Source organism: Danio rerio, chromosome 20, assembly GCF_052040795.2.
Source record: "Danio rerio strain M-AB ecotype USA chromosome 20, GRCz13ab, whole genome shotgun sequence".
Lineage (NCBI taxonomy): Eukaryota > Metazoa > Chordata > Actinopteri > Cypriniformes > Danionidae > Danio > Danio rerio.
This window is the reverse complement of record NC_141040.1, coordinates 10,854,938-10,881,978: the sequence shown is the minus strand read 5'-3', so window position 1 is coordinate 10,881,978 and position 27,041 is coordinate 10,854,938. Positions and strand designations below refer to the sequence as shown.

The 27,041-nt window shown below is 35.5% G+C and overlaps 1 protein-coding gene and 1 long non-coding RNA gene across 9 annotated transcripts in view; one reads left to right on the top strand and one right to left on the bottom strand.

Annotated features, from left to right (window-relative positions):
• Nucleotides 1-398: 398 nt before the first annotated feature.
• LOC137488721 (uncharacterized) overlaps nucleotides 399-27,041 on the top strand; it is a 139,472-nt gene continuing 112,829 nt past the window's right edge. The window contains exon 1 of one of the 2 annotated variants that reach the window (XR_015518178.1): nucleotides 399-588. This is a non-coding gene — a long non-coding RNA (uncharacterized LOC137488721). The remainder of the gene's footprint in view (nucleotides 589-27,041) is intronic. The other variant, XR_015518179.1, reaches the window with a different exon arrangement.
• Nucleotides 19,614-26,520, bottom strand: si:ch211-182e10.4. Of its 7 annotated transcripts, none has more exons than XR_015517622.1 (8): nucleotides 26,464-26,508; nucleotides 25,484-25,552; nucleotides 24,003-24,079; nucleotides 21,768-22,766; nucleotides 21,498-21,650; nucleotides 21,221-21,313; nucleotides 20,241-20,760; nucleotides 19,614-19,913 (listed from the first exon to the last, which is right to left on the bottom strand). XR_015517622.1 is itself a non-coding variant. In NM_001083817.2 (7 exons), the coding sequence occupies exons 3-7, from the start codon at nucleotides 24,033-24,035 to the stop codon at nucleotides 20,440-20,442; spliced, it is 1,599 nt and encodes a 532-aa protein (NP_001077286.2). In that variant the 5' UTR covers nucleotides 24,036-24,079; nucleotides 25,484-25,552; nucleotides 26,464-26,520; the 3' UTR covers nucleotides 19,616-20,439. The 7 variants fall into 7 exon arrangements, 1 of the variants encoding a protein (NP_001077286.2); XR_015517623.1 differs by having other exon boundaries at nucleotides 19,614-19,817; nucleotides 20,311-20,760; XR_015517625.1 differs by having other exon boundaries at nucleotides 19,614-19,840; nucleotides 20,319-20,760.

Here is a 27,041-nt window from a genome sequence, read left to right as displayed (position 1 = left end):
GTGTCACGAATATGTGACATCAAACTCTGGGTGAGTTTTCTTGCATGTCTATGTTTGGCGCATCTTCTTTGTCATTCAGTCTGACAATACAACACCTGAGATCTTCCAGTGTGTCATTCCAGTGCAGTCTGACATGCTAAAATCGTTTCAGATTTTTAAAATTTGCACAAAGTAAGCCAGGCTTAAGGCCTCGGACTTTCAATAGCTCTTCAGGTTCTTTGTCTTTTTGCTACCAGCGTCTACCCCTCCCTTCTTTTTATCAATCTGCATCTAAGAATGAAAGAGAGAAAACCTGATGATCTGTGACATGTTTCTCTCCCACAGGACCAAACAACATTCCCTGACCTTCCCCCAGCTCCCCGTCACCTTGGCCAGAACATTCTCCGGTACGGATCTTTAATCTTGGTGATTCAACAGCAACACGGGTTGCTTTAGCGAATGCCAAGCAGTTTTGGCTCACCTACGCAGAGACACAGAGCTTTTAGAGTTTACATTCCACTCCTCAGGGCTGCTGTAATGAGTTTGGAGGCGAGCGGCGAACATCTTTATTTTCTGTGTGTGTCATCCGCTGTCATTTGCACCATAGAGGTATGTGACAGAATTGTAAAAGAACCATTGTGCTGGTTATTTGATGTGTTGGGTCTAAGTGTCGTCGCGAAAGTGCTGTCAGGACGCTGGTCACTCGAAACTGAATAGCTTGCTGTGAGACTGATTACTCTATTAGCTTCACCACCGCCGTAGTATAAAGAAACAGTCCATCTCATTCACACAGTTTAAACATGTATGGTTATTTTTCTTTAGAAGCTCAAACATAATTTTAAATGGCTTTCAAACTTCAGGAAGGATGGCAAAACATCAAGTTGTCAGTACAACTTACATTCTAGCAATTTGTTAGGTACTAGTTTAGTTATTTATTCTTAATAATTATTATTTGTTATTTATTATTAATTAATTAATTGATAAATAAATACATTTAATGTTTTATTTACTGTATGTATTTATTTATCATTGATAACACTTTAGTTTAGGACACAATGCATGCTGTTTACTACTTACTTATTACCTGCCTATTATCTAAGGTGCAGTTTGTAAGTTTGACACCCAGTGGTTAAACAAGGTATTGCACTCCTGGTTCAAAACACACGCAATCCCAGGTTGTCAGATTGACAACACCAACTGGAGTGTGCCTGACAGAATAAACTGAAAATGATCGCCTCAGGTAAACCTCCTGTGCTTTATTTAGTGTTAAATGCTAATAATGTGAGTTTGAATGTCATTTTAAATTACATTTAGGTCACACTTTATTTTGATGGTCTGTTTGTTGAATTTAAGTTACATTGCATCTACATGCCAACAAATTTTCATTTGATTATAAGTAGACTGTTATATAGTAATGTAAATTGCCGTCTTGTCCTCATTTGTAAGTCGCTTTGGATAAAAGCATCTGCTAAATGACTAAATGTAAATGTAAATGTTGGAGTTAGGGTTTGTGTTGACATGTTGACATGTACTTGCAAAGTTTCTTATAGAAAGTTAAATGTCTGTTGAAGGAGCAGTATCAACAGATATTAAGCAGACAGTCTACTAATACTAAAATGGACTATCAAAATAAAGTGTTACAGACATGTATTGCCATACTAATGAAAGCAGCAGCAGATAGTTCACCTCATTCATTTTCTTGTCGGCTTAGTCCCTTAATTAATCCGGGGTCGCCACAGCAGAATGAACCACCAACTTATCCAGCACGTTTTTACGCAGCAGATGCCCTTCCAGCCGCAACCTATCTCTGGGAAACATCCACACTCATACACTACAGACAATTTAGCCTATCCAATTCACCTGTACCACATGTCTTTGGACTGTGGGGGAAACCGGAGCACCTGGAGGAAACATATGTGAACGCAGGGAGAACATGCAAACTCCACAAAGAAATACCAACTGAGCCGAGGCTCGAACCAGCGACCTTCTTGCTGAGAGGCGACAGCACTACCTACTGCGCCACTGCGTGGCCTAGTTACAATGTAACCTGCTCACCCCACCTAATGTTTACATATGTAATATTTATGTTATTTGCTAATTAATGACTACCTCAAGTGAAACTTTAAATCTGCGTCTTTTTTTGAAGGCTGTTGCTGTCAACCAGAGGTCACATTTCAGTGGCAGACACATGCTTTGAGAGCCTTCCTGACTGAATGAATGAAGTGTGCAGTTTTCCACAAAGGCAAACTGGGGTGCTAAAATATAATTGGCTAAACTGGCATTGGGCAGGTTAAAGGGACCAAAACATAGACAAATGTTCCAGCAAGTAACAAACATGTTCAAAGCGGAATATCTGACTAGCATTGTTTCTCAGATAAACAAGAATGTTCACCTAACATGTTTACAGTTATTTAATACACATGCTATGGTATTTGTATGCTTTAGATGAGTCAAAAACTTAGTTAACACAAAACAGCACCTTTAAGCTATGAACTGTTCATTAGTATTTATAAAGTAGTATTGTAAAAAAAATAATAATAATAAATGAGTGAACTGAGTAGAGAACCCAGTCCAGGAGACTCGAAACAAGCAGAGTTACTTTACTGAGATGTGTTGGTTAATCTGCAGTCATACAGCATCTTCAAGAAGTCCATGTGTCCACAGAGCCTAGTGGAGGACTACAGTCTGCGAGTTTAATCACAAATCGGAATTAAGACAGAGATGTTATGTCTATATTGTGTTCTTAGGAGGAGGGTTGATGGCTAAAACAAAGCATGCAAATTCAGTTTTGGAGTCAGCAGGGTTGCCTTTTCAGGCCTGATCTCATCAGCATGTAAGTCTGCAGAATGGATGACAACGTCATGATAACTAGCATATAGATATTAGAAACCTGCCCAGCAACTGAACAGATGAGTTAATCAACAAAAGGTTTTCTTTAGCAGAAAAGCATCACCGAAGACAAAGGTAGAGTTGTTAGCATTAAAACAGTGTACAAATGTTATTCTGGAGACAGAAGTAATTTGAAAAGTTGACCAACTTGAGAAAACAATAGACACAGCCTAATGTGAAACTGACAGTTTGCATTACTTTGGAGAAAGTGAGGGTTCAGGAAATCATGACATTTTAAGGTACAACACACCTTAAAAACAACTTTTTTGTTGTTTCAGTCATACATTTATATTTCCACAGTATGATCTTATTCCGCATCCCTAATCATACCCAAAACATAAAATTAATTTCTACCTTACTAACTATTAATTAAACAGCTAGTTCGTTCTTTTAAGCTAGTAGTAATAGTTAATGGGTTTTTTAATACTGTGAACTGTGACCTAAACTAAAGTATGCAGGTCAGTTGATCATATGCATTTTCATTTGACTCATTAAATGAAGATGGATCTCAGCTCTTGTTAGCTTAACATTGACTATGGCCAACCTATGACTGAATTGTTTGCCTTTTTTATTTTTTATTTTTTTATTATTGCTTGTCACTTCATCTGGCTTGTGTTTTTTAGACTTATGAGAGTGTGTAGACTTTTTTTTTTCATTTATTATGACAACCCTCAACTGAAACATCCAATATAAGAATGAAGCTTAATGATCTGGTCACTCATTCAGCTGTTTGCATTTTCATTTTGTAAACTAAATATACACTAAAATAAATAAAAACACAATTTAGCATCTTTTTAAAAACTCAAATTAGTGGGAAAATAACAAATTTTTATAAACTCTTCATCAAAACTCTGTGTACTGAATATATGATTTATCAGTGGACATACATTGCAATAAAGTAAAAAAGTATTTTATTTTTAAATGTATGAATATAATTACTTTTTTTGCCCAAGTATGTAGGAGTTAAATACATCTGGAAATGAATTGCTTCTGTTTTCTTTGAAATAGAAATGCAGAATGTAATGACAGTTATTTGAGGTAAGCCAAAGCACTTCAATGGAAACCCTTTAGTGGAAAACAGTTATCAAAAGGGAACAGCGATGACTGTGGCACAAGCAAAAATCACAACAAAACATTCTGAAGGTCACAGCATTCAAAAGTGAGTAGGAAGGAAGTGTAAAGGCCCTTTGCTTTGCATGACTTCAGCATGTCTGCAGCCACAAGACATCACTAGTCTCTCACAGGATATGATTAGTCATATCTCTGATGAGTTGATTTGATGAGTATTATTTAACAAATCGTACAATTTCTTTGGTGGAGGCCGTTCTGTAGCTTAAATCAGAAGCTTTTAGATCCAGCTATGACTGCCGAGGATGTGGGCATGGGGTGTAGCCTACCCCCCTGGTGGGAAGAATGATGGGTGAACGTCTGTTTCAGTATCTGCAACCAAATGAATGAATTGCTTATATTTTCCTTGTGTCGGGTAGCTATTAGTATGAACTGATTGTGATGAATGACATGACATTAGGGGCTCTATTTTGACAATCCAGGCGCAAAGTCCAAAGCGCAGCGCTCAAAAACATTAAGGGCGTGTCCGAATACACTTTTGCTATTTTAGGGATGGAAAAATCCGCTTTGCGCCGTGGTCCATGCTCTAATACAGGTTTGTCAAACTCAATTCCTGGAGGGCCGCAGCCCTGCACAGTTTAGTTCCAACCCTGCTCCAACACACTTACCTGTAGGTTTCAAACAAGCCTGAAGGACTCAATTAGTTGTATCAGGTGTGTTTAATTAGGGTTGGAAACAAACTGTGCAGAGTTGCGGCCCTTTTGGAACTGAGTTTGACACCTGTGCTCTAATAGGATTGAACTTATTCTCTTAATGAGTTATAGGTGTGTTTTGAGAATCAGAGTCTTATCTCCCATTTCTTTTAAGAGTCTGTTGCGTCGCGCCATAGCTCATTTGTTATTTACATGGCAGACTTTGTAAGTGGAAAAACTGAGTGCTTCACTAGTGAGAAAACAATTAAACTGAGCATCTACAGCGCGAGAATGAGAGATGAGCCTCCTCATTCTTTACTTTCACTCTTGTGAATAGGGTTGTACGGAATGTGTTGTACGCACAGACATAAATTAGCCTATATATAATAAATTTCATTTTTAAGCGCAGAAATTTGTTTCAAAACTATTTCTAAATTCAGTTCTAATTTCCAGCCAATGAATAAATGAACAATAATAACAAAGTTATTTCCAAATACACATGCTATGCCCCAAATGCTCTAAAACCAAGACAGGTGGGTAAATCTAAGCTTGTTTAAAAAAAATAAAAAATAAATATGCATAAAATATACAAAAGCACATTGTCATGAATAAACTAAAAAAGCCAGCGAGATGGAGGCGGTGTTTTTTATATTCATGTAGACTAGAAAATAATAATTTTTGCAATGTTTTAATCCTTTAATTCTTTTTCATATGTAAAGATATTTGCATATTGCTGTGCATCCTGAGTGTACATGCAATTGTTGTTCGCTAGTTTTAGCTCGACGCAAGAGTCGTTTTGATGTTTTGCGCCACGCTGTTTAAATAGCAAATGCATTTGCGCTCATTTGTGTGCAAACAGGCATTCTGGTCTAAAAAAGGAGGCGTGTTGAGGCGCACAACTAACGCGTTCTGCACTGGACTATAGACATGCTTTGATCTGGTCTATTGTGTAGTCTTTTATAGTTCCACAAAATAGCAACGCGCCAGCAATGCGCCTCAACACGCCTCAACACGCCTCGTTTTTTAGACAAGAATGCCTGTGGGCAAAGATATGAGTGCAAATGCATTTACTATTTAAACAGCGTGGCGCAAAACGTCAAAACGATTCTTGCGTCAAGCTGACTCTAGCAAACAACAATTACATATGAATTATGTATAGTTGTGACACTAACATCCTTAAGCATTATTATTTTATTTATTTATTTATTTTTTGAATGTCATATTGTGAGAGGTGCTGGTTCGAGCCTCAGCTGGGTAAGTTGACGTTTCTGTGTGGAGTTTGCATTTTCTCCCTGGGTTTGAGTGGGTTCCCCCGGGTGCTCCTGTTTCCACCACAGTCCAAAGACATGCGGTACAGGTGAATTGGGTAAGCTAAATTGTCTGTAGTGCATGAGTGTGAATGAGTGTGTGTGGATGTTTCCCAGAACGTGTTGGATAAGTTGGCGGTTCATTCCGCTGTGGCGACTCTGGATTAACAAAGGAAGTAAGCTAAAAAGAAAATGAATGAATGAATATTGCGAGAGGTGAAAATGTGTTATAACTCATAACATCTAAGTTTGCAATGATTTTTCAACAACATTATGAGAATAGGCGAAATAGTGGCGCATTAGGTAGTGCTGTTGCCCCACAGTAAAAAGGTCGTTGGGTCGCTGGTTCGAGCCTCGGCTCAGTTGGCGTTTCTGTGTGGAGTTTGCATGTTCTCCCTGCATTTACGTAGCATTCCTCCGGGTTCTCCGGTTTCCCCCACAGTCCCTAATGTGTGTGTGGCTGATTCCCAGAGATGGGTTGCGGCTGGAAGGGCATCTGCTGCGTAAAAACTTGCTGGATAAGTTGGCGGTTCATTCCGCTGTGGTGACCCCGGATTAATAAAGGGACTAAGCCAACAAGAAAATAAATTAATTATGAGCATATTACAATGGTTTTGCACAAACGTGTAAGAGAAACCAGGCTACTGTGTCTAATGCAATCAAATGTGAAATCTACATAAACCTACATATGGAACTCTAAAAAATCTCTAAAAACTGTTAATCCAATTGGAATCTGTCACTCAGCTAAAGAAATCATTAATGTGCGTTAAACTCTACTCACTCCACACCACAAGCTCAACCTCAGATTACCAACACCAACATTGTCACAGACCAACTGGCCTGCTTCTGTTTCGAGCACGCTCTCAGAGGAAATTCCTCACAGAAGGAGGATTTTGGGGGAACAAAAGCTACAAAGTGAATAAGCGATGTGAAGTCGCAAGAGTAAAGCTGTTGGAGGAAGCCTCAGGCAGCCTGTTCTCATGCTTCCCCTGAAGCCCAGGGTGGAGGTGATAGTTTTGTGCGGGGTCACAGCTGTCCCTCTTTGCTGTTTGATGATGGAGACTGATTGCTCTGGCCAAGTTTCACAGGCTCCTGCGTTCATTTTAACCCGCAATGGGCCGCCGGGGAGCTGCTGTGCAGATGGCTGATTAGGGAAAACTTTCTGTGACTTTCTGTATTTCTGTGCAAGAAGGAGATGACCGACGTTTGATCCTCATAACAAAGCTTTACTTTTTTTTTTTTTTCTTGGCCATGTTTTTATCCTCTTTCTGTTTCATGAATGATGCTCAAATACCTCAGGCTTGTATAAAATGGATTTAATCCTGATCTGGAGGGAATAAAAAGAAGATATTTACCTCCAAAGCTCATAAAACTGAGGTGTATAAAAGCAGCAGTTTTCAATTCTGATCCTCACGACCCCTGCTCTGCACATTTTACTTATCTCACTTGTTAAAAGGAACACTTCACTTTTTTTTATTTTTTTTAATAGACTAATTTTACATCTCCCCTAGAGTTAAGCAGTTGAGTTTTAACAATTTTTGAATCCGCTCAGCCAATCTTCAGTTCTGGCAGGAGCAGATTTTCGAGCAGTTATTTTCTAGGCTGATTGAACTATACTCTCATTCTGGCATAACAATCAAGAAAAATTTTTATACCTGTATTCTTATACAGAACCTGAAAAAAGTCCCATGTAGGTAACTTTCTGTGGGCCTACCTGCTTGCACAGGCAGTATGAACTAGCTATGATGTTTGGTCACACTTTACAATAAGGTTCATTAGGTAATGTTGATTAATGCATTTACTAACATGAACAAACAATGAAAAATACATTTACTACTCTATTTGTTCATGCTAGTCAACGTTAGTTAATGAAAATACAGTTGTTCATTGTTAGTTCATGTTAACTCATGGTGCATTAACCAATGTTAACAAGCATGGACTTGGATGTTAATAATGCATTAGTAAATTTTCAGTTATGATTAATAAATGTTGTACATGTGTTGTTCATGATAGTAGATACATTATACATTATAATGTATAATACATTATAATACATTATACATAAATATATTAACTATACTGTAAAAAAAAAAAAAAAAAAAAAAAGGTCTAATGACTGGCAGCTACGGCTGCCAAACAAAAACCATAAATTTACAGTAAAATTTCTTTGCTGAAATACAGTGCAAAAACTGATAAATCTACAGATATTTTCATTAAAATTATTACAGATATTTTCTAGATTATTACGATAAAATCTATTTAATAAAGTTACACAATAAGAGAGAAACACTGTTATTTTACAGACTTTTCCTAGATTATTATGATCAAACACCATCAATAAAGTGACTGCACTAAGAGTTCAAGAGAAAATGTTATTTAAAATAATTTTCCCTAAATCATTACGATTAAACACCTTTATTAAAATGCCAAAACATGCTCATGGTCGTAATTTAACAGTTTTATTTTGGATCAAAAAAGTTAGGAAAAAACAACAAACGAGATACAACTTATTAAATTTTCACAACTAACATAACAGTTACATTTTATTGAATAGTATTCCTGTAAAACATATAGAGGTTATATGGAATGATTCAGTTCCAAATCTTAAATGAAATGGATCTGTAATGTGAAGGGGACCCTGACAAAGGATTGCAGATCCAAATGCAGGTTTATTACACAGAGATGGTCAGGTAAGCAACAGTCAACACAGGGGCCAACAGATGTATGCAGGGAATCCAGAGTCATGGTAAAATAACAAGCAAATGATCAGTCCCGGCAGCAAACAACGTAAACATTTAACAAACAAAGCAAAAGAAGAAACCACGTCATAATGTTCACAGTAGCCGTATAACAAGACTAAGCAATTGGTGCATGCGTCTGTGCTGCTTTTAAAGTCCATGTAATCAGTTCATAACGATCCTCCGACTGTGTTTGTGCAATCAGCAGAATCTGGAACAGGTGCATGTGATCGCTCTTAGTTTGTAACTTTATTGTATGAATTTGATCGTAATAATCTAGAACATATCTGTAAAAATATCTGTGGATTTATTTATTTATTTATTTGCACTTTATTTTAACAAAGAAATTTTACCATAATTTTATGGTTTTTGTTTGGCAGCCGTAGCTGCCAGTCATTTGACATTTTTTTTACGATCTTTTTTTTAATTATTTTAAAGAGCACGTAATTACAATTTAATACTTTAATTTTATGTATTTTTAAATGTACTTAAAAAAAAAAAACAGGAAAAAAACGTGTAAATAATACGTAAATTTTATTGTATAAAACAGACAAATTGCTGTAATTTGTCATTATTTATATAATACATAAAATAACAGTCAAACTGTTAATTTAGAGACATTGTTTGTAATTTTTACGAACTTTAGAATATAATTTAAAATAACTGAAAAAATACTGTATAAATAATATTGTAATTTCCCTGTATAAAAATCAGAAATGTCAGTAATTTGTCTTTAATAATAAAGAACCTAAAATCAAAGTCAAACTGTTAATTTAGAGAGAATATTTGTCATTTTACAAAGTTTTGAATATAATGTGAAATGACAAAAAATTACTGTAAAAAAATGTTGAGATTTTTTCTGTAATTTTTTATTTATTTTTTTTTTTTACAGTGTAATGAACCTTATTGTAAAGTGTTACCTGATGTTTTGCCTGCTGCAGCCATACCTCGGTGTCTTGTACTTCAAGGTTCTTTGATTATTACAACAGAATGAGAATATTGTTCCTAACCATATTGACTGAGAAAGTAGCAACTTTTAATTTTCTGTCAGTCTTACATGTAACTATACATTTAACTATATATGTGTCATGCTTTACATAAGAAAAACTATTGAAACACTTTGGTTATTTGAGCAAGATGCTAATGGTCTAATCCAATGCAACCATCTATTTTTAATTAAATGGCCCGTTTCCACTGAGTGGTACAGTGCGGTTCGGTTTGGTACGCTTTTATGGCCGTTTCCACTTTCAACAAGCGTACCGAACCAAACCGTACCGTTCCAGTTTTTCGGCACCCTTTCGAAAGGGTCCCAAACACAAGAAAGGGTACCAAAAGACGGAGCTAGACGTGCAGCTTATTGCTATTGATTTACAGAGATACGTCATTTGCTTACAACAAGCCAGAATGTAAACAAAGGACCCGCCATGTTTGAGATACACAGCGAGAGATTACAGCGGAATTATATATTCATATATCATCATCCTGATGAAGAGCCACACAGCCATGGAGTAGAGCATAATCTACTTTGTGCCTCGCAGTTTTTTACGAGCCAGTCTGACGTGTGAGCAGTTTCGCTTTCTTCCTTGCGTTCGTCTATATCTGAAAGAACAAACTTCTTGAGCTGATAATAATAACTTGCGCTTGGTTATTGACATGCTTTGGAAACCCGATCCTATGAGAACCTGACAAACGCGAGAGTGACACATTCAGAAAGAAAAGGACAAATGCGAGAGTGGAGCGTGGAAAAAAGTTGGGAAAAAAGGAGCATGTTATTTCTTCAGCAGACGTGAACAAACTGCCTTGTTTTAATTTTTATCATCACCTTTTGGACTATTATGAACTGGGAATGGTAGAATTATTCTCTAACAGAGTTTACATGTGCTGCTGAAGATTAGACACAGATGAGAGGTTTTTACTGACCGTGGGCTATATTTTGTGTTGTTTTGAACCTAATTAAGGACAAAATGTATGATGTGTGTAGTTTTTCTTTAATTGGTAACATATCGGAGACTGTAAGGGTCTGTATGTTTATATATATATATGTTCATTTATTTATTTATTTTATATAATTACAGACGTTACAGTAGGCTATTTTGCATTGATCTGCAGTTATAATCAAATTATGTTTATAGAAAAGTTCGTAATAAACATTTGTACAGACGTATTTATGTATGTAAAGCATCTGTATTGTGAGAAGTGCTTTTCATATGATATGTGAACGACCTGTGCAGCTTTACTGTAGACATTTCCTCGAATGAGAATGATGCGACTGAAACTTTCTGTCATACACCACGCCCACCAAAAGGGTACCCTTGGTAGTGGAAACGCAAGATGAAGGTGAACCGTACCGACCCAAACCGTATCGCACTGTATCAGTCAGTGGAAACGAGCCTTAAGCTATGCTCCCCCCAGGCTCTAAGATCAGCTAAATCAGTGGTTTGGAACCTGTGGCTCTTTAATCAAAAAACGTGGCTCTCCAGCTGTCTCCCCTCAATAATACTTTACAGTTAAAAAAATAAAATAAAATTCAGCTTCCTATTGAAAATACAAATATCTTTTATTATAATTTATTTACAGCAAAATAAAAATTCAGTTTACAATAAAATTACATTTAGATCATTAAGTAGAGCAGTGGATAAACTCCTATGTTTCTATAGTAATCTCACATAATCTTATTTACCTTATTAGGAAGCCTACTATGTTAGGTGTGTAATCTGACACGATGACAATGACGCAAATCATTAAAATAAAAGCTTCTTTATTTTGGTCTCTTGTCAAGATAAGATTTAAAATGGATGGGATTAAAGAAATTGTATAACTCTTATTTATTTATTTATTTATTTTATCCAGGATCTTGCTTTCTCTCTCTCAGATTTCACCTCCCGGAGCATTTGACATCATGTCCCTCACACATAGGACATGCATTAGGGCTTCCCCTACTATAGTACATCTAAAACAAGGATTGCTGTAAAACTTGTCAATGGCAGGAAATCACTTTCGTTAACTGTAGGGAAAAAGTTAAATATTAATAGTTTTGATAGTTAATAATTTATAGATTTTACCACACCATAATTCCAGCCATATATTATAAATAATATTTTATAAATAAATATTATAAACAAGTAATGCACTTCAATTCGGTCACATCCAGTCATCCATCATCTCCATCTGTCTGTTCCATTGCTCCGTTTGTTAGATGTTTGCTACAATTTCTTTTTGCAGTCTGAAGCATGTCAAATGCACAAAAAGACCAATTTGCGCCACAGGATATCTATATCTCATTTTTGCCATGACTTCAAATGTAAATCACTTGCTCTTCATCAGTGTCTGCCCACTGCACAAGCTTAAAACTCTCCCCTGCCCTTCAAAATATGCCCCTCAAATAAATATAGTTTGATTATATAGCTTGGATTTTAATGTTTTATGAGATTATTTCTATTTTTTTTTGCAATTATTTAGCTTTTAGATTAAGAATTTTGCAGGATCACAAACATATATATATATATATATATATATATATATATATATATATATATATATATATATATATATATATATATATATATATATAATTTTTTTTTTTTTTTTCAAACTGTAATTATGGCACATTAGGTAAGGTGGGGTTAAAATATATTCATTGTTGTCCATAAGACAAGGCACAGACGTAAAGATAAGGATGATAAGGATGGATGTTTAAAGCAAATGTTGCTGGTTTACTGCAGGATTCTCCAGTTAGATGCTGTGAGAGAGATCTGATTCAGTCTGAAATGTCTCTGAATTGTTGGGTTAGGTGCCAAATTTTATTAAAATGAACCTTACGTGAGCTGAATAACAGTGTATTTGCAAGCGTGTCCACAGTGAAGCAAAGCCAAGGTCAAAATATTGCTTGCATGCTAATCTTTACCGTATTAACCAATAATGTTACAGCACTACACCACACTACCTGTAATATATTTGTTTTTAAGCATACATCGTATCACACATGTCATTGGAGTATATAATGTACTGTATATAAACTTTTTATTTTTACTTTTTTTTGTGGCCATTAACTTTTAAAATACCACATTTACAGTTCAACACATACATATAAATATAGAAGTCTTTGAGTTTCTTGTGTTGGTTGTTGCCAATGCAGCATTCATAATCTGTTTCATAAAATCGTAAGCATGCTTTATTTGTCAAAGTAATTAGTTTCTGGTGGTGTCATTGATACTAATGTCAAACCTCAATTAGGGGTGCCATCGCTCATGTGGAATACATTTGACAAACGATTTCATGTCATTTACACAGTCAAAGCAACATGTTTCTTTCTGGTCTAATTAGATCAGGTCAGGGATGCTGGTTTGCATACAGTGAAGCCAATTACTCAGTGAAACTGAAGAAATGGGACGTGTGGGGAGAGAAAAAATAAAAGTAGAAAAAAAGAAGGAAACGTATCTGAAAAATAGAAAATAAAGCAGCTTAATAATCTAGTCATTCTCTGATTTTTTTCATATATTTTGAAAGATCTTGTATACTTCAAGTTGTAAGATAATGTATGTATATATATATATATATATATATATATATATATATATATATATATATATATATATATATATATATATATATATATATATATATATATATATATTGTTAAACATACAGTATTTGAAACTCTGACTAAGCACCGAACAAGGGTTCATGGTATAGTAGTTCATGGCATAGTTTTAAGGTCTTATTGAAAGTATTTTTGAGTAAAAAATGTATTTTTTTTCTGCCTACTACATTCAAAAGAAAATTATATTTTGCTCCTTGTTCAACCCATTAAAACTGAGTTGAAATTATTATGTTTTTTTTAGGACAGCTTAAATGTTTTACATTCAATCCACTTGAATTTGTAAAAATATTTAAGTTAACAATTGATTTATGTTGAAACAACATGAAGAATTTGTGTGGAACCAATTATTTTTTTACAGTGTAGTTTTTTGTTTAAGCTATATTACAGTTAATTAAAAAAAGGTGAATCAAACACCCACATAAGTGTTTACATCAATTATAGAAAGATTTCATAAATGCAATAACAATGCAAATGCTCCACACACAAAACAATTTATAGTGAACTTCTGTGCAAGTGTTGAACTAAGAATTTTATTTTTATATGAAAGGTGTCATTTAGGGCTCTATTTTGACGGTCCATGCGCAGAGCACAAAACGCAGGGCGCAAAAGCTTTCAGGGCGTGTCAGAACGCGTTTTTGCTAATTTAAGGACAGGAAAATCTGCTTTGCGTCATGGCGCATTCGCTATTTACAGGACGCAAAGTAAGTCTAAATGGAAAAAATGAGCATTTCACTACCAAACAGTTAAAAGTTGACAGTTTTTTTTTTAACAGAACACTGTTAAACAGAGCATCTACTGCGTGAGAATGAGAGATAATGGAACTACTTTCACATTCGCTCTTGGATAGGGAAACCTTTACGCACAGACATCAATTAGCCTATAAATAATTAATTTTGTTTGTTAAGCACAAATATTTGTTTTAAAATTAATTCTAAATTCAGTTCTAATTTCCAGCAAACGAATAAATGAATAATAATAACAAAATGAGCTCAAAAACCTGAGTTGTATCCTAAAACACATGCTGTGCCCCAAATGGTCTAAAACCTGACAGGTGGGCAAATCTAAGCTTGTTTTTAATAAAACAAATATAAATATGGATATAATAAATAATACTGCTAATAACAATAACATTATACAAAAGCAAATTGATATGAATGAACTGAAAAAGCCTCCCGAGATGAAGACATAAAAGCAGTGATTTTTCATATTTGTGTAGGCTAGAAAATAATATGTTTTGTAATATTTTAATCCTTTATATTTATATCCTATATCTATTCTTATTATATCCTATGTATATCCTTAATATTAATTTTTTTTCATATGTAAAGATATTTGCCTATTGCTCTCGTGTGCCTATTAAGCAGTGTGTAAGCCAGGCGCAACTCTGCGCCCGAGTTTAGACCAGGTTAGTTTTGGTCTAATGAAAAATCTATTGTAGTTTCTCAAAATAGCAATGCGCCAGCGGTCCGCCTCAAAACGCCTTCCTTTTTAGACCAGAATGCCTATGGGCGCAAAAAATGAGCGCTAATGCATTTGCTATTTAAACAGCGTAGTGCAACGCCTCAAAACGACTCTTGCGCCAAGCTGAAACTACCAAAAGATTATTGCACCGCACCTTGCGCCACACTGCGCTGGGTGTATGATAGGGCCCAATATGTTAAGAATGCTATTTACACTTTTACTATTAATGCAATAGCAGTCACTCAAGTATTTTCCAAGTCCAATGGTTCTTGAGATCAGAAGAAAAATAAATGTAACAAGATTTTGTTGTGTATTTTCAAAGCAAAACATGATAATTAATGCAAATACAGTATGTTTGGAGACAAGCTGTTACATTTTAGGCCACAAATTATATATATAGTTTTTTGAAGTCAGAATCATTAGCCCCCCTTTATTTATTTTTATTTTTTTAAATATTTCCTAAATGAAGTTTAACAGAGCAAGGAAATTTTCACAGTATGTCTGATAATGTTTATTTTCTTCTGGAGAAAGTTTTATTTGTTTTATTTCGGGTAGAATAAAAGCAGTTTTAATTTTTTGAAGAACCATTTAAAGGTCAAAATTATTAGCCCCTTTAAGCTATATTTTGTTTTGATAGTCTACAGAACAAACCGTTGTTGTACAATAACTTGCCTAATTACCTTAACCTGCCTAGTTAACCTAATTAACATAGTTAAGCCATTAAATGTCACTATAAGCTGTATAGAAGTGTATTGAAAAATATCTAGTAAAATAATATTTACTGTCATCATGGCAAAGACAAATAAATCAGTTATTAGAAATGGGTTATTAAAAATATTATGTTTAGAAATGTGTTGAAAAAAATCTTCTTACTGGTAAACAGAAATTGGGGAAAAAATAAACAGGGATACTAATAATTCTGACTTCAATTGTGTGTGTGTGTGTGTGTGTGTATATATATATATATATATATATATATATATATATATATATATATATATATATATATATATATATATATATATATATATATATATAAACACCGTTAATACCGTAACAGTGACAATTTGCAACAGAGTCTATTGGGATTGAATATGTTTACATGAACACCATAATCACACCAATAATTTTAATACAATTAAGACAGTACTCTGATTAAGAGTCTATCATGTAAACAATGATTTTTGGTTAATTTAATATGATAAACGTCATAATTTAACTAAACAGAAATCAAATTAAGACATGGAGTATGCCAATTTTAGTCACACTACTGAAGTGCAGCACAGATATGTAAACACCGCAAGCACACTATTACACTACTACTATTATCACTATTATATTCATTTGTGTAGGACACTATGTTTGAGACTATTCTCTGCACCTACTGAGTCAGTCAAGGACCACAGACACCGGCATCATGAAAAGTGGGTTGTTGTTGTTGTTTTTTCCCATACGGCATGTGGTATCAAATTGCATTGAAAAAACACTCTTCAAGCAGTTCATACTCGCATACAATATCTTGTTTGTCATGGGAGGCATGATTGAAACGTTTCAGAATGAAAGTGAAGGTGCCAAACTGCAGTAAAACGAAAAACTAAACAGATAAAATTACATGAAACTACAGTGGAAATGTGCATAGCGTGGTGACACAAAGGACGGTAATCGAATTATGTGCTATAAAAATGAGATCATGAAAGTAACATTCAAAAGCAGCTCATGTAAACACCTTAATCATGTTATTGTCTTATTCAGATTAAGGCAAATAATTTGATTACTAATGTCCATGTCAATGAAATCATTGACTGGGCTCATTGACTTTCATAGTATTTTTATTATTTTTTTCCCACAATAGAGGTCGATGGGTTCCAGCAACCAGCATTCTTCAAAATATCATCTTTTGTGTTCGACAGATGAAAGAAACTCATAAAAGTTTTAAAACCACATGAGGGAGAATAAATTATAAGGTAATTTTCCCTTTTGAGTCTATTACCGTATGTCTTTAAGGATTAGTTCAAATAGATTTAAGTAGTGACCTTCAAATTGCAGGTTGTTCTCTAATGATCTCCTTTAAGGCTGCCAAGAATATGTGCTTTTCGAGTATGTGCGCTCATAATTTTCCATAAAATTAGAGATCTTTTTAGAGTGAAAAACTTTGGTGAATCACAATTAGTTTTTCAAAACATTTACATGCACGAGTTTGTACGTACAGGGGCCTAATGAAAGAGACTTGCTGTTATTGCATGTCATTGAGTGTTATTGCATCATCTACTCAAGAGTTGTAAATAATTATACAAAGGATCTCAAAAAACATTAATTTAAAAAAAAAAAAAAGCACTGCAGATAAGTTGAATGTTGAGTCAAAACACTGAATTATTCAGCAAAAAGGTGTAATTTATTTGGTTAGCTCACTCTGTATATTGTGTTTGATGTCTCACAGACCCCAAGGCCTTTTCAGTATAATCATTATACATATCTGCTTTGTTTAATTAGAAAAACAAGGGATAAATGTTTCATCGGCTGTCCCTGTGATTGCAGTGCCCTCATCTTAAGTGTTTTTTTTTTTTTTTTTTTTTGGTCAGCAGAGAGGTTATTGTGTGAAGTACATGGAGACGATCAATTACCCATAAAGTGTCCACTCAATCAAGCTCCATCAGATGTCATTACTGGCCACGACTCCTGTTAAATACAAAATAATGTAGCGTCAGTGTCTGACGTGCTTCTTCTTTTCTTTGTTACCTTTTAAAGCAGTAATCTAAATTTGTCCATTTTAACAACATCCACAGAATGTCCTTAAAGGGGAATTTAAAAAGAAAAATAGTTGCAGGACTATTTGTGGGTCTAACTCTGACAATGCAATTCAGATGTGGCTCATGGCCATCAGGAATTCACAGCTGACCTCAGAGCTGATTCTCATGTGGCACCGCCGTTCAGCACTTCCATTATAGCGGTGCACTGGGGAAAATGTGTTCCTCTGAAGAGCTCTTACAGGCAGGGGAATACAATCTCGCAGAGGATCTGAGGACACCTGAATACCAGTAATAACTTTTGATAAAATCAGAATCGGGCTCCAAGCCAGATATAGAACTCTGATTAAATAAAACTGCACTTAAATCCAAAAAATTATAAAGTTAATGTTGAAAAACAAATTCATATTTAGAACATAGATCAAATAAGGTATGGCACAATATGCAAATGCATATTTAATGTAAATGTATATTAAAACATGGGTTATTATCTTGATATTTTTAACTTAACCAAACCGTAAACTAGAAGGAGTTTATTTTAGCATTAGACAATATACCCTTTACTAGTGAATGTCAAGTGTTGGCCACTGATTAAACATTAATGCCATGCTCCACACTGATGAGATAAAACATTCACAGAGTTTGTGAATAACATGAGGTTGTTTCTTCATGCAAAGTGGATCTTAGTATTGAAATTAAAGTTGCTTTTTTTGTCAGAGGTTTAGTGAATGAGGGTCATTTTTGACCCAAAGGATAAATGAAAAACTTTATTAGGTAAAGTGTCCAACTGCTTGTTAATGCAAATTGCTAATCAGCCAATCACATGGCAGCAACTCAATGGATTTAAGCATGTAAACATAGATCTTCTGCAGTTCAAACTGAGCATCAGAATGGTAAAGAAAGGTGATTAAGCTGAATTTGAATGTGGCATGGTTGTTGGTGCCAGACAGGTTGGTCTTAGTATTTCAAAAATGCTGATCTACTGGGATTTTCACACGCAACCATATCTGGGGTTTACAGAGGATAGTCCGAAAAAGAGAAAATATCCAGTGAGGGGCAGTTTTGTGTGTGCAAATGCCTTGTTGGAGAATGGTCAGACTGGTTTGAGCTGATAGAAAGACAACTGTAACTCAAATAACCTCTCGATGCAACTGAGGTATGCAGAAGAGCATCTCTGAATGCACAACATGTCTAACCTTATGGCGGATGTGCTACAGAAGCAGAAGACCTCACCAGGTGTCACTTCTGTCAGCTAAGAACAAGAAACTGAGGCTACAATTTACACAGGCATACCAAAATTGGGCAATAGAAGACTGGAAAAAACGTTGCCTCCTCTGATGAGTCTCGATTTCTGCTGCGACATTTAGATGGTAGGTTTAGAATTTGGCATCAACAGCATAAAAGCATGAATCCATCCTGCCTTGTATCAAAGGTTTAGGCTGATGGTAGTGGTTTAATGGTGTGGGGAATCTTCTTGGCACACTTTGGGCACATTAGTATCAATTAAGCATTGTGTCAATACCGCAGCCTACTTGAGTTCTGATATGAATTCAATATGGACCAAAATCTCTTAGAAATATTTCTAGTGTCTTGTTGAACCTATGCCACGAAGGATTACTGTAACTCAGTTCTGAAGGCAAAATGGGGTCCAACCTGACACTAGTAAGGTGTACCTAATAAAGTGGACGGTGAGTGTACATACAATTGTACATACAATTCTAAGACAACAACACTGTAAGCCCGTACAGGTTGATTGAACTTAAAAAAATTATGGAAACCCGCTGCCCTAAAAAAGTTAATTTCGTCTTGTTGAAAATACAAAACTTTTTAAGTTTATTGTACTTATTATTTCAAATGCATTTAATTAAACATTCAGTTGACCTAAATAAAGGTTTTTAGTGCACACTATTGACATCTTAGGTACAATAAACCTAAAAAGTCTTGTTTTTTCAACAAAACAAAATTAGCTTTTTTAGGGCAGCGAGTTTCCATAATTTTTTTAAGTTCAATCAACCTGTATAGGCTTAAAACATAAAATGTTGACCTAAATGTTGACAGATATTAATTTAACCTGAACAATTCACTATAAATGATTTATTGAAAATGCACCTACATTACAAACAAGGACAAAGATGAAAGATTTACTTTACAATTTATTTGAAATCACTTAGAAATATCACTTTTAAAAACAAGTGACAAAACAAGAAAATGCCTTGTATAACAATTACTCATTTATTACTATAAATCGTATTAAAACAATTATTTAAAACCTTTTAAACTGTTTTTACAAACATATTTAAATATTAAACAACCACAGTATATCAAGGGTTTTTACAATACTGGAATTCAATACCAATCGGTACTGAAGTTAAAAAAAAAAAAATGTCTATTTCCCGCTAACATTTGAGCACTGTTAAGCACATTCTTAAGCAGTACTGATTTGCCATTGTGTTTACGTGCTCCACAGAAATGACTGTGAATGGCTGTGGTCATCGGATCACCGAACTTACTGCTGTTTACTGAGTGTAAACACAGATACAGGGACCCATGAGCGTTTTAAAGCCATAATTCATCAGCGGATCGCTTGTCAGCTTATAGACAGCTGATTAACTTGACTTTAAACACTCCAGTATCCCTGTATCTGGGTTTACGCTCAATAAAAAGTGGCGAGTTAGGTGAACCGAACACCTTCACAGTCATTTCTGTTGAGCATGTGAACACAATGGCAAATCAGTGCTGTTTAACAACACGCTCAACAGCACTTGAATGTAAGCGGGAATGAACATTTTTAAAATTTTAGTACCAATTGGTATCGAATTCCAGTATTGTGACAATCCTACATTACACCGTATCATTATAGAACATTAACACTTGCCAAACACTAAGGCAAAGTTTTACACTTTTCCATCACAGTTACAGCAGAACAGCAAGCCTAAAGGAACATGACTTTTCTGTACCTGTTTACATGGCAAGTTGATTTTTGACAGCCAGAATCTTACCCTTCAGCTCCTTCTTACCCAAACCCAGCAGAACTTGTTGAATGAAAAGAAGGGTATTGCCCATGCACTTTGGGTAGTCTAGGTGCAGTGCATAAGTTAAACCAAAAAGAAGACACATGGCCTGGGGTATGTTGTCTATATTGTCCATTACAACATTCCCTTCCAAGATGATTCCCACTGAGGATGGGTGGAGGCGGAAGGACAGGGGTTGCAGAGCATCTTCATTTTCCCGGTTAAGGATTCCAACGGGCACGTGTTGGTATGAGTCTCCATCATCAGAAGCCTGACAACAATATACAGATAACAAAAATAAATCTTAGAGGTGTACATTTCATTTTAATATATATTAATTGTATTGAATATTTTTTTAGTTGTATTTAAAGCATTTTTGTGAATTGTATCCCCAAAACATATCCAGTATTCAATAATATATAAAACATAAAGATACCACAAAACATTAAATGGCTTTTTTGTATACGAGTCATTGCATACGGCATTAAATTGTTTGATACAATTAAATTACTAAAGATTTGATGTTATTCTACTTAGCATATTAGAGTTTTAAAGGTGTTATAACATGAATTCGAATTCCTCGTTTATCATTATTCCATTTATAAATGAACTACAGTAAGACATTGTTTGGGTGATTTATTTATTGTTATTGCTAACATAGATGCACATTAAGAAACATAATACAAAAAACTTGTATTAATATACAAAAAAAATTTATCAATGATACTTACAAAACATGATTTGAAGAACTCAGTTGGGTCATCACCAAGAAGTACTGGAAGCCCTCGAATGACAACACATCGCATGTCACTGAGGTCAGAGGCCTGAGGTGTTGCAGTTGCAGAGAAACATTGTATCATGTCAACATGAGAGAAAGGCAATTTTCATGTATCATTATTTAGTGTCTGTTACTGAGGATTTCAAAAGTAATTATATCAATTTCAAAATACAGGAAACAATGGCATCGATTTATATCAATGGCATGTACAAACAATTGCATATACAAACCTTGGCATCTAGCAGAAGACTGCTTAAAATCTGTCCAGTGAGACCTCTCTTTGACCTGAAGATCTGAATCAGCTGTGGGCAGTGATGATCAAGAGACCCATAGAATTCTTGCTTCAGATTCTTCCCAACTATTCGGTTGAATTCTTGATACACCTGTAGTAGTAAAACACAAAAAGTAAATTAACAACAGAGAAACATTAAAAACGAACAACTATCAAATATGTTATCATGTTTATCAATACTGTATTAGTTTTATTACAAACACTTTACCTGACTTTCAGTGAAAAGTGCTGGCCAACGCTGAAGTATCTGGCTTACAGGAGGCTTGTTGATCACAACTTCCTGTCTTCTTAAAGACAGAGTCACATCCATATTCTGATTAATGAAGGTAGCATCAGGTTTTTTTTTCTTCGTTTCATCTGCCAACTGCTGTCTGAGCAACTCAAGACTGGAAGTATCATGACCACTTGGAAGGTTAGGTAGATAGTTGACCTCTCCTTTCCTTGGTTTTTTTATGTTCTTGTTAGGTGGATCACTGCTAGTAGAGTATCTTCCTCTTTTTCCTGCATTAACTGTGACATCTGTGTGCCCAAGGCTTCTCATTTTGGATCTGTAATTTCCCATTTTGTCTTTCAAACTGTTTGTCCACCCACAGTGTCCAGAAGGCGATCCTGGTTCTTGAAGGCAGGGGTGGGTATTCACCAATGCCTTTGCAACACCTTTTAAATCGTCAGCAGATGGGTATGCTTTGAAGGAGTATATGGTTTCAGCAAGTTTCTGAAGAATGTCATGTTTCAGTTCTTTTGTCATTTTTAGATGCGTTCCATCCTTCAAGTAGATTAAATTGGCCTGACGCAGCCTGTATTCAACGTCGACCGAAAATTTCGGAATCAAGAAGATATCAGGCCATGGCATTTTCTTTTTCTGGGGTGATTCAGAAATCAGTACTGTATCTGCAGTACTTGGAGCATTACTCGATATTTCACTTGATGACTGCATTTCATCTTCTGCCACTGACACCAATTCAAGCACTGGGATAATTTTTACTGTTGGCTTCTCAGGGAGCTCTTCCAAAGCAGTTACATTGCAAAATTCATGATCAAAGAAAGGATCTCGAAACTGCAATGTAAAATTATAGTTCAGTCCAAGAGTGTTTCTGAGACAGTTGATCAAATCTTCAACTGAACATGGCTTTGAAGTCAGTGTGACTTTTCTGATATCAGCTTCTGTGAGAATAACGCGCAAAATCATGATTTCTTGAGAGGCCATCTAGAGGGAAATGACAAAAGAACCAATTTAGCAAAGAATAAAACGTTTCAATGTCACCATCAGTTTACCATGTACATTATATGCTGACAGGGGAATAATATCATTCAGATCTTCAAGTTGAAGCACACAAAAAGATGGCATAACTGGGCAGCAAAGCTCATATGAATGAAGGTGCTCAAAATACCATGATGTCATGACTTTGCACACAAAATGAACCTCTGCATTTACTGCAACAATCTGAGTTACTTGTTTAAAATCAGGTAGCCCTGAGCATGATCCAGCTGAAAGTATCATGTCTGTCTTGTAATCAATCCCATTAATGCAGACAGATGGTGCAACAAGAAGTGTATGAGTTTGAGGGAATTTTTGACCAAGAACTCTCTGAATGTTCTCTGGGAAAGTGTTAACTAACACTTGTGTAACCTTGGTCATTTCCACACCCAGTTTGAAAAAAGAACTGCAGTCCAACTGATGACTAAGAGCCCTCTGATGTTTCACTGCAAGGGTCATGGCAACATTCTTGAAGTTCTGAGCATCACGTATAACCTTTTTGAAGAACTTATGTTTCGCTTCAAAACGCATTGTCCAGACTTCAGTAAGTGGACCATGTACCCTTATTAGTTCAGTGTAGTGTTCAATGTAGTGGTGTTTTGGTCGTAGTGTAAAGTCAGGGAAGGTTGACTGCAGAAGATTCCTATGCTCTGCCACTTTGCACTCAAGGATGTATAATGACTCTTCAGTAAAGCGAGGTGCCACAATTAATGCAACAATGTCCTTGAGGAGCATGAGCACTTCCCATGTGTTGTCACCCTCAGGAATGTTATGGCCAATAAGAAATGGAAGAAGCCTAATCAGACACCAATTCTCATGGCCATTTCCCCCAATTGTGCCCTTGGTTGAGAAGCCCTTTGAAACCATCTGAGGCTGATCAGTTTTGTCTGTGAACGTATAGGGAAATGTTTTGATGGCTTCATTTAATACATCTAGAGTGATGCATTTCTTTGCTATCAGGTCTTTGAGGCAAACTGACAACTCCACTGGGACCACTCCCTCAAAAACATCATGCAATATGTCAGGGGGATAACCACCAATGACATGAAAATGTTCTAAAATTGATGTGAGTGGACACTGTCGTCTCACACCTGTTTCTCTACATACATTTGGATCATGCAGTGATTCTTGCACCTGCCTGTTGTGTGTATCTCTACCTCTAAGTTGAAATGCACCAGATCTTACCTCTTTGTGTTGTGCATCAGTCCTGGATGCCATGCAAAATCTACAAAACTTGTCCACAATGAAGCTTTCAGAAAATCCTGCAAGAGAGTGAGCACCAAGGTTATCTGCTGACACATAGAGTACCGTTCCTTTAATACTTCTACCAAGATGCTCAATGTAGACACCATGCTGTTCAAGAGTGGCTAAATCACAAAGAAGTGGGTGCAGAACTCTTTCATAACCATACTCTTTAATTATTTCAGTGTTGCACAAGAGAGCAAGCTGAATAGAGTTTAGTGTGGATCTGTATTTTCCATGCAAGTTTGCAATGACCCAGTAAAGTGCACACATCTTATGTTTTCGTTTAGATGTTCCTAAAGGGTTAGCCACTTCAAAATCATCAATATATAGACCCAAAGCGATTGTGAATTCATCACTACTAAGAAGGGCATTCCCTCTAAAGCCTGAGCCATCACTACATGTCCTGTATTCATCTGGTTTATGTTCGTGTCTTGACATAGCCTTATCCAAAATGTCTTTTTTGTTCAATAGTTTCTGTAGCATCTGTAATAGGGGGACATATGCTACAGTTTTTCTGCCTTTCTCAACTACAAACTCCATAGGCATTACCAGAGCAAAGTTGCGCATTACATATGATGCTCTTCTTTTACTAGTTGCAAGACATCCATTTTTTCCACATGATTTAGACAATATGTCACTTTCTGCCACAACCTCAACCACCTCTTTCACAACTGCCTCATCTACATGTCCAAAGTGCTTCTGAAGAACAGCCTTTATGTTCTTTTGCAAAAGTGGCTGGGACAATTGAATTATTTGGCAAAGCTGTTGAGTTACTTCCTGAACCGAGCTCTCTGGTATGTGAAGGATGGTTTGCATTTTTAAAAAAAGAGCAGCTAAATTAAATTGTAACTGTTGTCTTAAATCTTGAGATTGTGTCTCGCTTGCTTCTGCATTCAAAACATCTTGGTCAAATTCACCTAGAAGCATCTCCTGTGCAGCATGCTCCTCCTGAGTGTCAACTACACTGTCATTTTCAGTCTCATTACTCTCTATCCTTACTATTAACTCTGGTTTAAACAGTGTCTCATTTTGATCTTTGTGATGCTTGCTTTTGTGTGCACTGAATGTGGAACATACACTGCTTTCAAAGTTACAGCCCTGAAATGGACACTGAACTTTTTGGTGGTCTTTGAGATGTCTACGCTGAAGGTGGGCAAAATATTCAGTAATCTGACAGGGTTCAAAAAAATCACAACGCTGACAGCGAAACTTCACTTTAATTATCGTTTTAGACTGTTGTTTTTCATTTTCTGTATGAACACGAGATAAGTGTATTTTAAGGCTATTGAAAGACTTGAACGTACACAAACATTCCTGATATATGCATGGAAATGGTTGGCTTCTTGCATAGCTCCCATGTTTAATTCTATAATGTTTTAATAAGTACCCTCTTTTGTCACAAGAAAATGTGCAATACTTACATTTCCAGCTCATCCTGGTTGGCTTTGCTCTGATTTTTCTGTAATGTGCAAATCTGCTTTTTATGTAATCTGCAAAATTACAGAAATACTCATTAGATTACGAGCTGACACAACACATTTACATATTTAGATCTGTTATCACGAAATTTTCCACAAACAGCTATTGTTAACCACAAACATATTTAGAGTGCTACAGGTATTTATCTAACGTTAGCTTTTCAATCGAATTAACTGAAAATGCACTTGCTAATGCCATGCTGAGGAGCACGAGGTTGCATATCTTTGAAAACTGCTAACATGGATTCATATTTCTATCATGCAAAGAAAGGGTCAAATCTCATTGCAATCTACGTTTAATACTTCACTAACGGAGAAATATATACATATATATAAAAAGCTCGAATAGGTCAGTGATAAATTTGCGCTTTATCCGCGTTAATGTTAACCGTTAGCTAAACATTTCTGAACCGCAGTCAAGTGAGCCGCCATAAGAGCTACCATCACTGAAAAAAAGTAATCAGTTTACAAAACAGATAAAGCTTTGTTAATGAGGATAACTTATCGAATGCAACGTCCACATTAAACTTTAGATGTGACGATGTTGTCACGTAATGTTAGATGGTAACTCTACGTTTATATAACGTTAAGAATGCGCGGCCGCGATCGGTTATAACGTAGCGAAAATGAACAAGCTTACACATTCAAAACTTATATTAACCTTTTTACATACTATATTTCACATGTCACGAACCCTATTACGCATGTCTTGGCATTTTGAACGTCTTAGAACTATTTATAATTGTGGTAATGGCGGTTGCGACAGACCAGAACAATAGCATATCAAAAATTAACATGAAACTAACGTTAGACACAGCTTAGTCTTACATGTAGTTTTCTTTCTAATAGCTACATACTTTGTTAAACAAAAAACAATCTATTAGCTGTTTGGGACGAAAGTATGAAATCGTACTAATACTCACAGTGTCCAGCACAGACATTAGAAAATGCGCGCTCACGCGGTCTCCACCAGTGACGTCAGTTCAAAGAGCCTGTCACATTTGCCCTTCCAATTTGTTCCTTTGACAACAGACTAGAATAAGCTCTGTTAAATACATTCAATTTAAACATTCCAGTAGAATCAAAAATATCATCCAAATCGTACAACAAACTAAACAAATAGAGTAATTGAGAAAAGACTTTGTCATTTATGTTTATTGAATCTAAATATTTTGAATTAATTCAACTTTAGGGATAACAGTGAAGAGGGATGATACTTTGCTAATTAATTAGTTACTTTTCTTTAACCTCACATGCAAATTATTTTTGTGTTCGAAAAATCTGACTCGAACACAAAGTCACAACATAGATGTGATAAAAGTAATGTGTGTGTGTGAAAACCACTTCATACAGTACATGTACATTACCCTGCTTATTACACATCTACTTGCCATAAACATAAACAATTAGACAAAACATTGATCTGAGCTGTAATAATTCAATAACATTTTAAGTTAAACACAAATCTGACAGAAACAAATACAGCTAAATGCAGCCTGTG

Bases quoted from the DNA above. Each gene is read 5' to 3' on its own strand.
- si:ch211-182e10.4 (NM_001083817.2), bottom strand. From the start codon at position 24,035: ATGGCATCCAGGACTGATGCACAACACAAAGAG. The intron at 21,651-21,767 runs GTAAAGTGTTTG...TTACTACTACAG, and splicing joins CACTTTTCACTGAAAGTCAG to GTGTATCAAGAATTCAACCG. The intron at 20,761-21,220 runs GTAAGTATCATT...TATTGTTGTCAG, and splicing joins AGTTCTTCAAATCATGTTTT to GCTTCTGATGATGGAGACTC.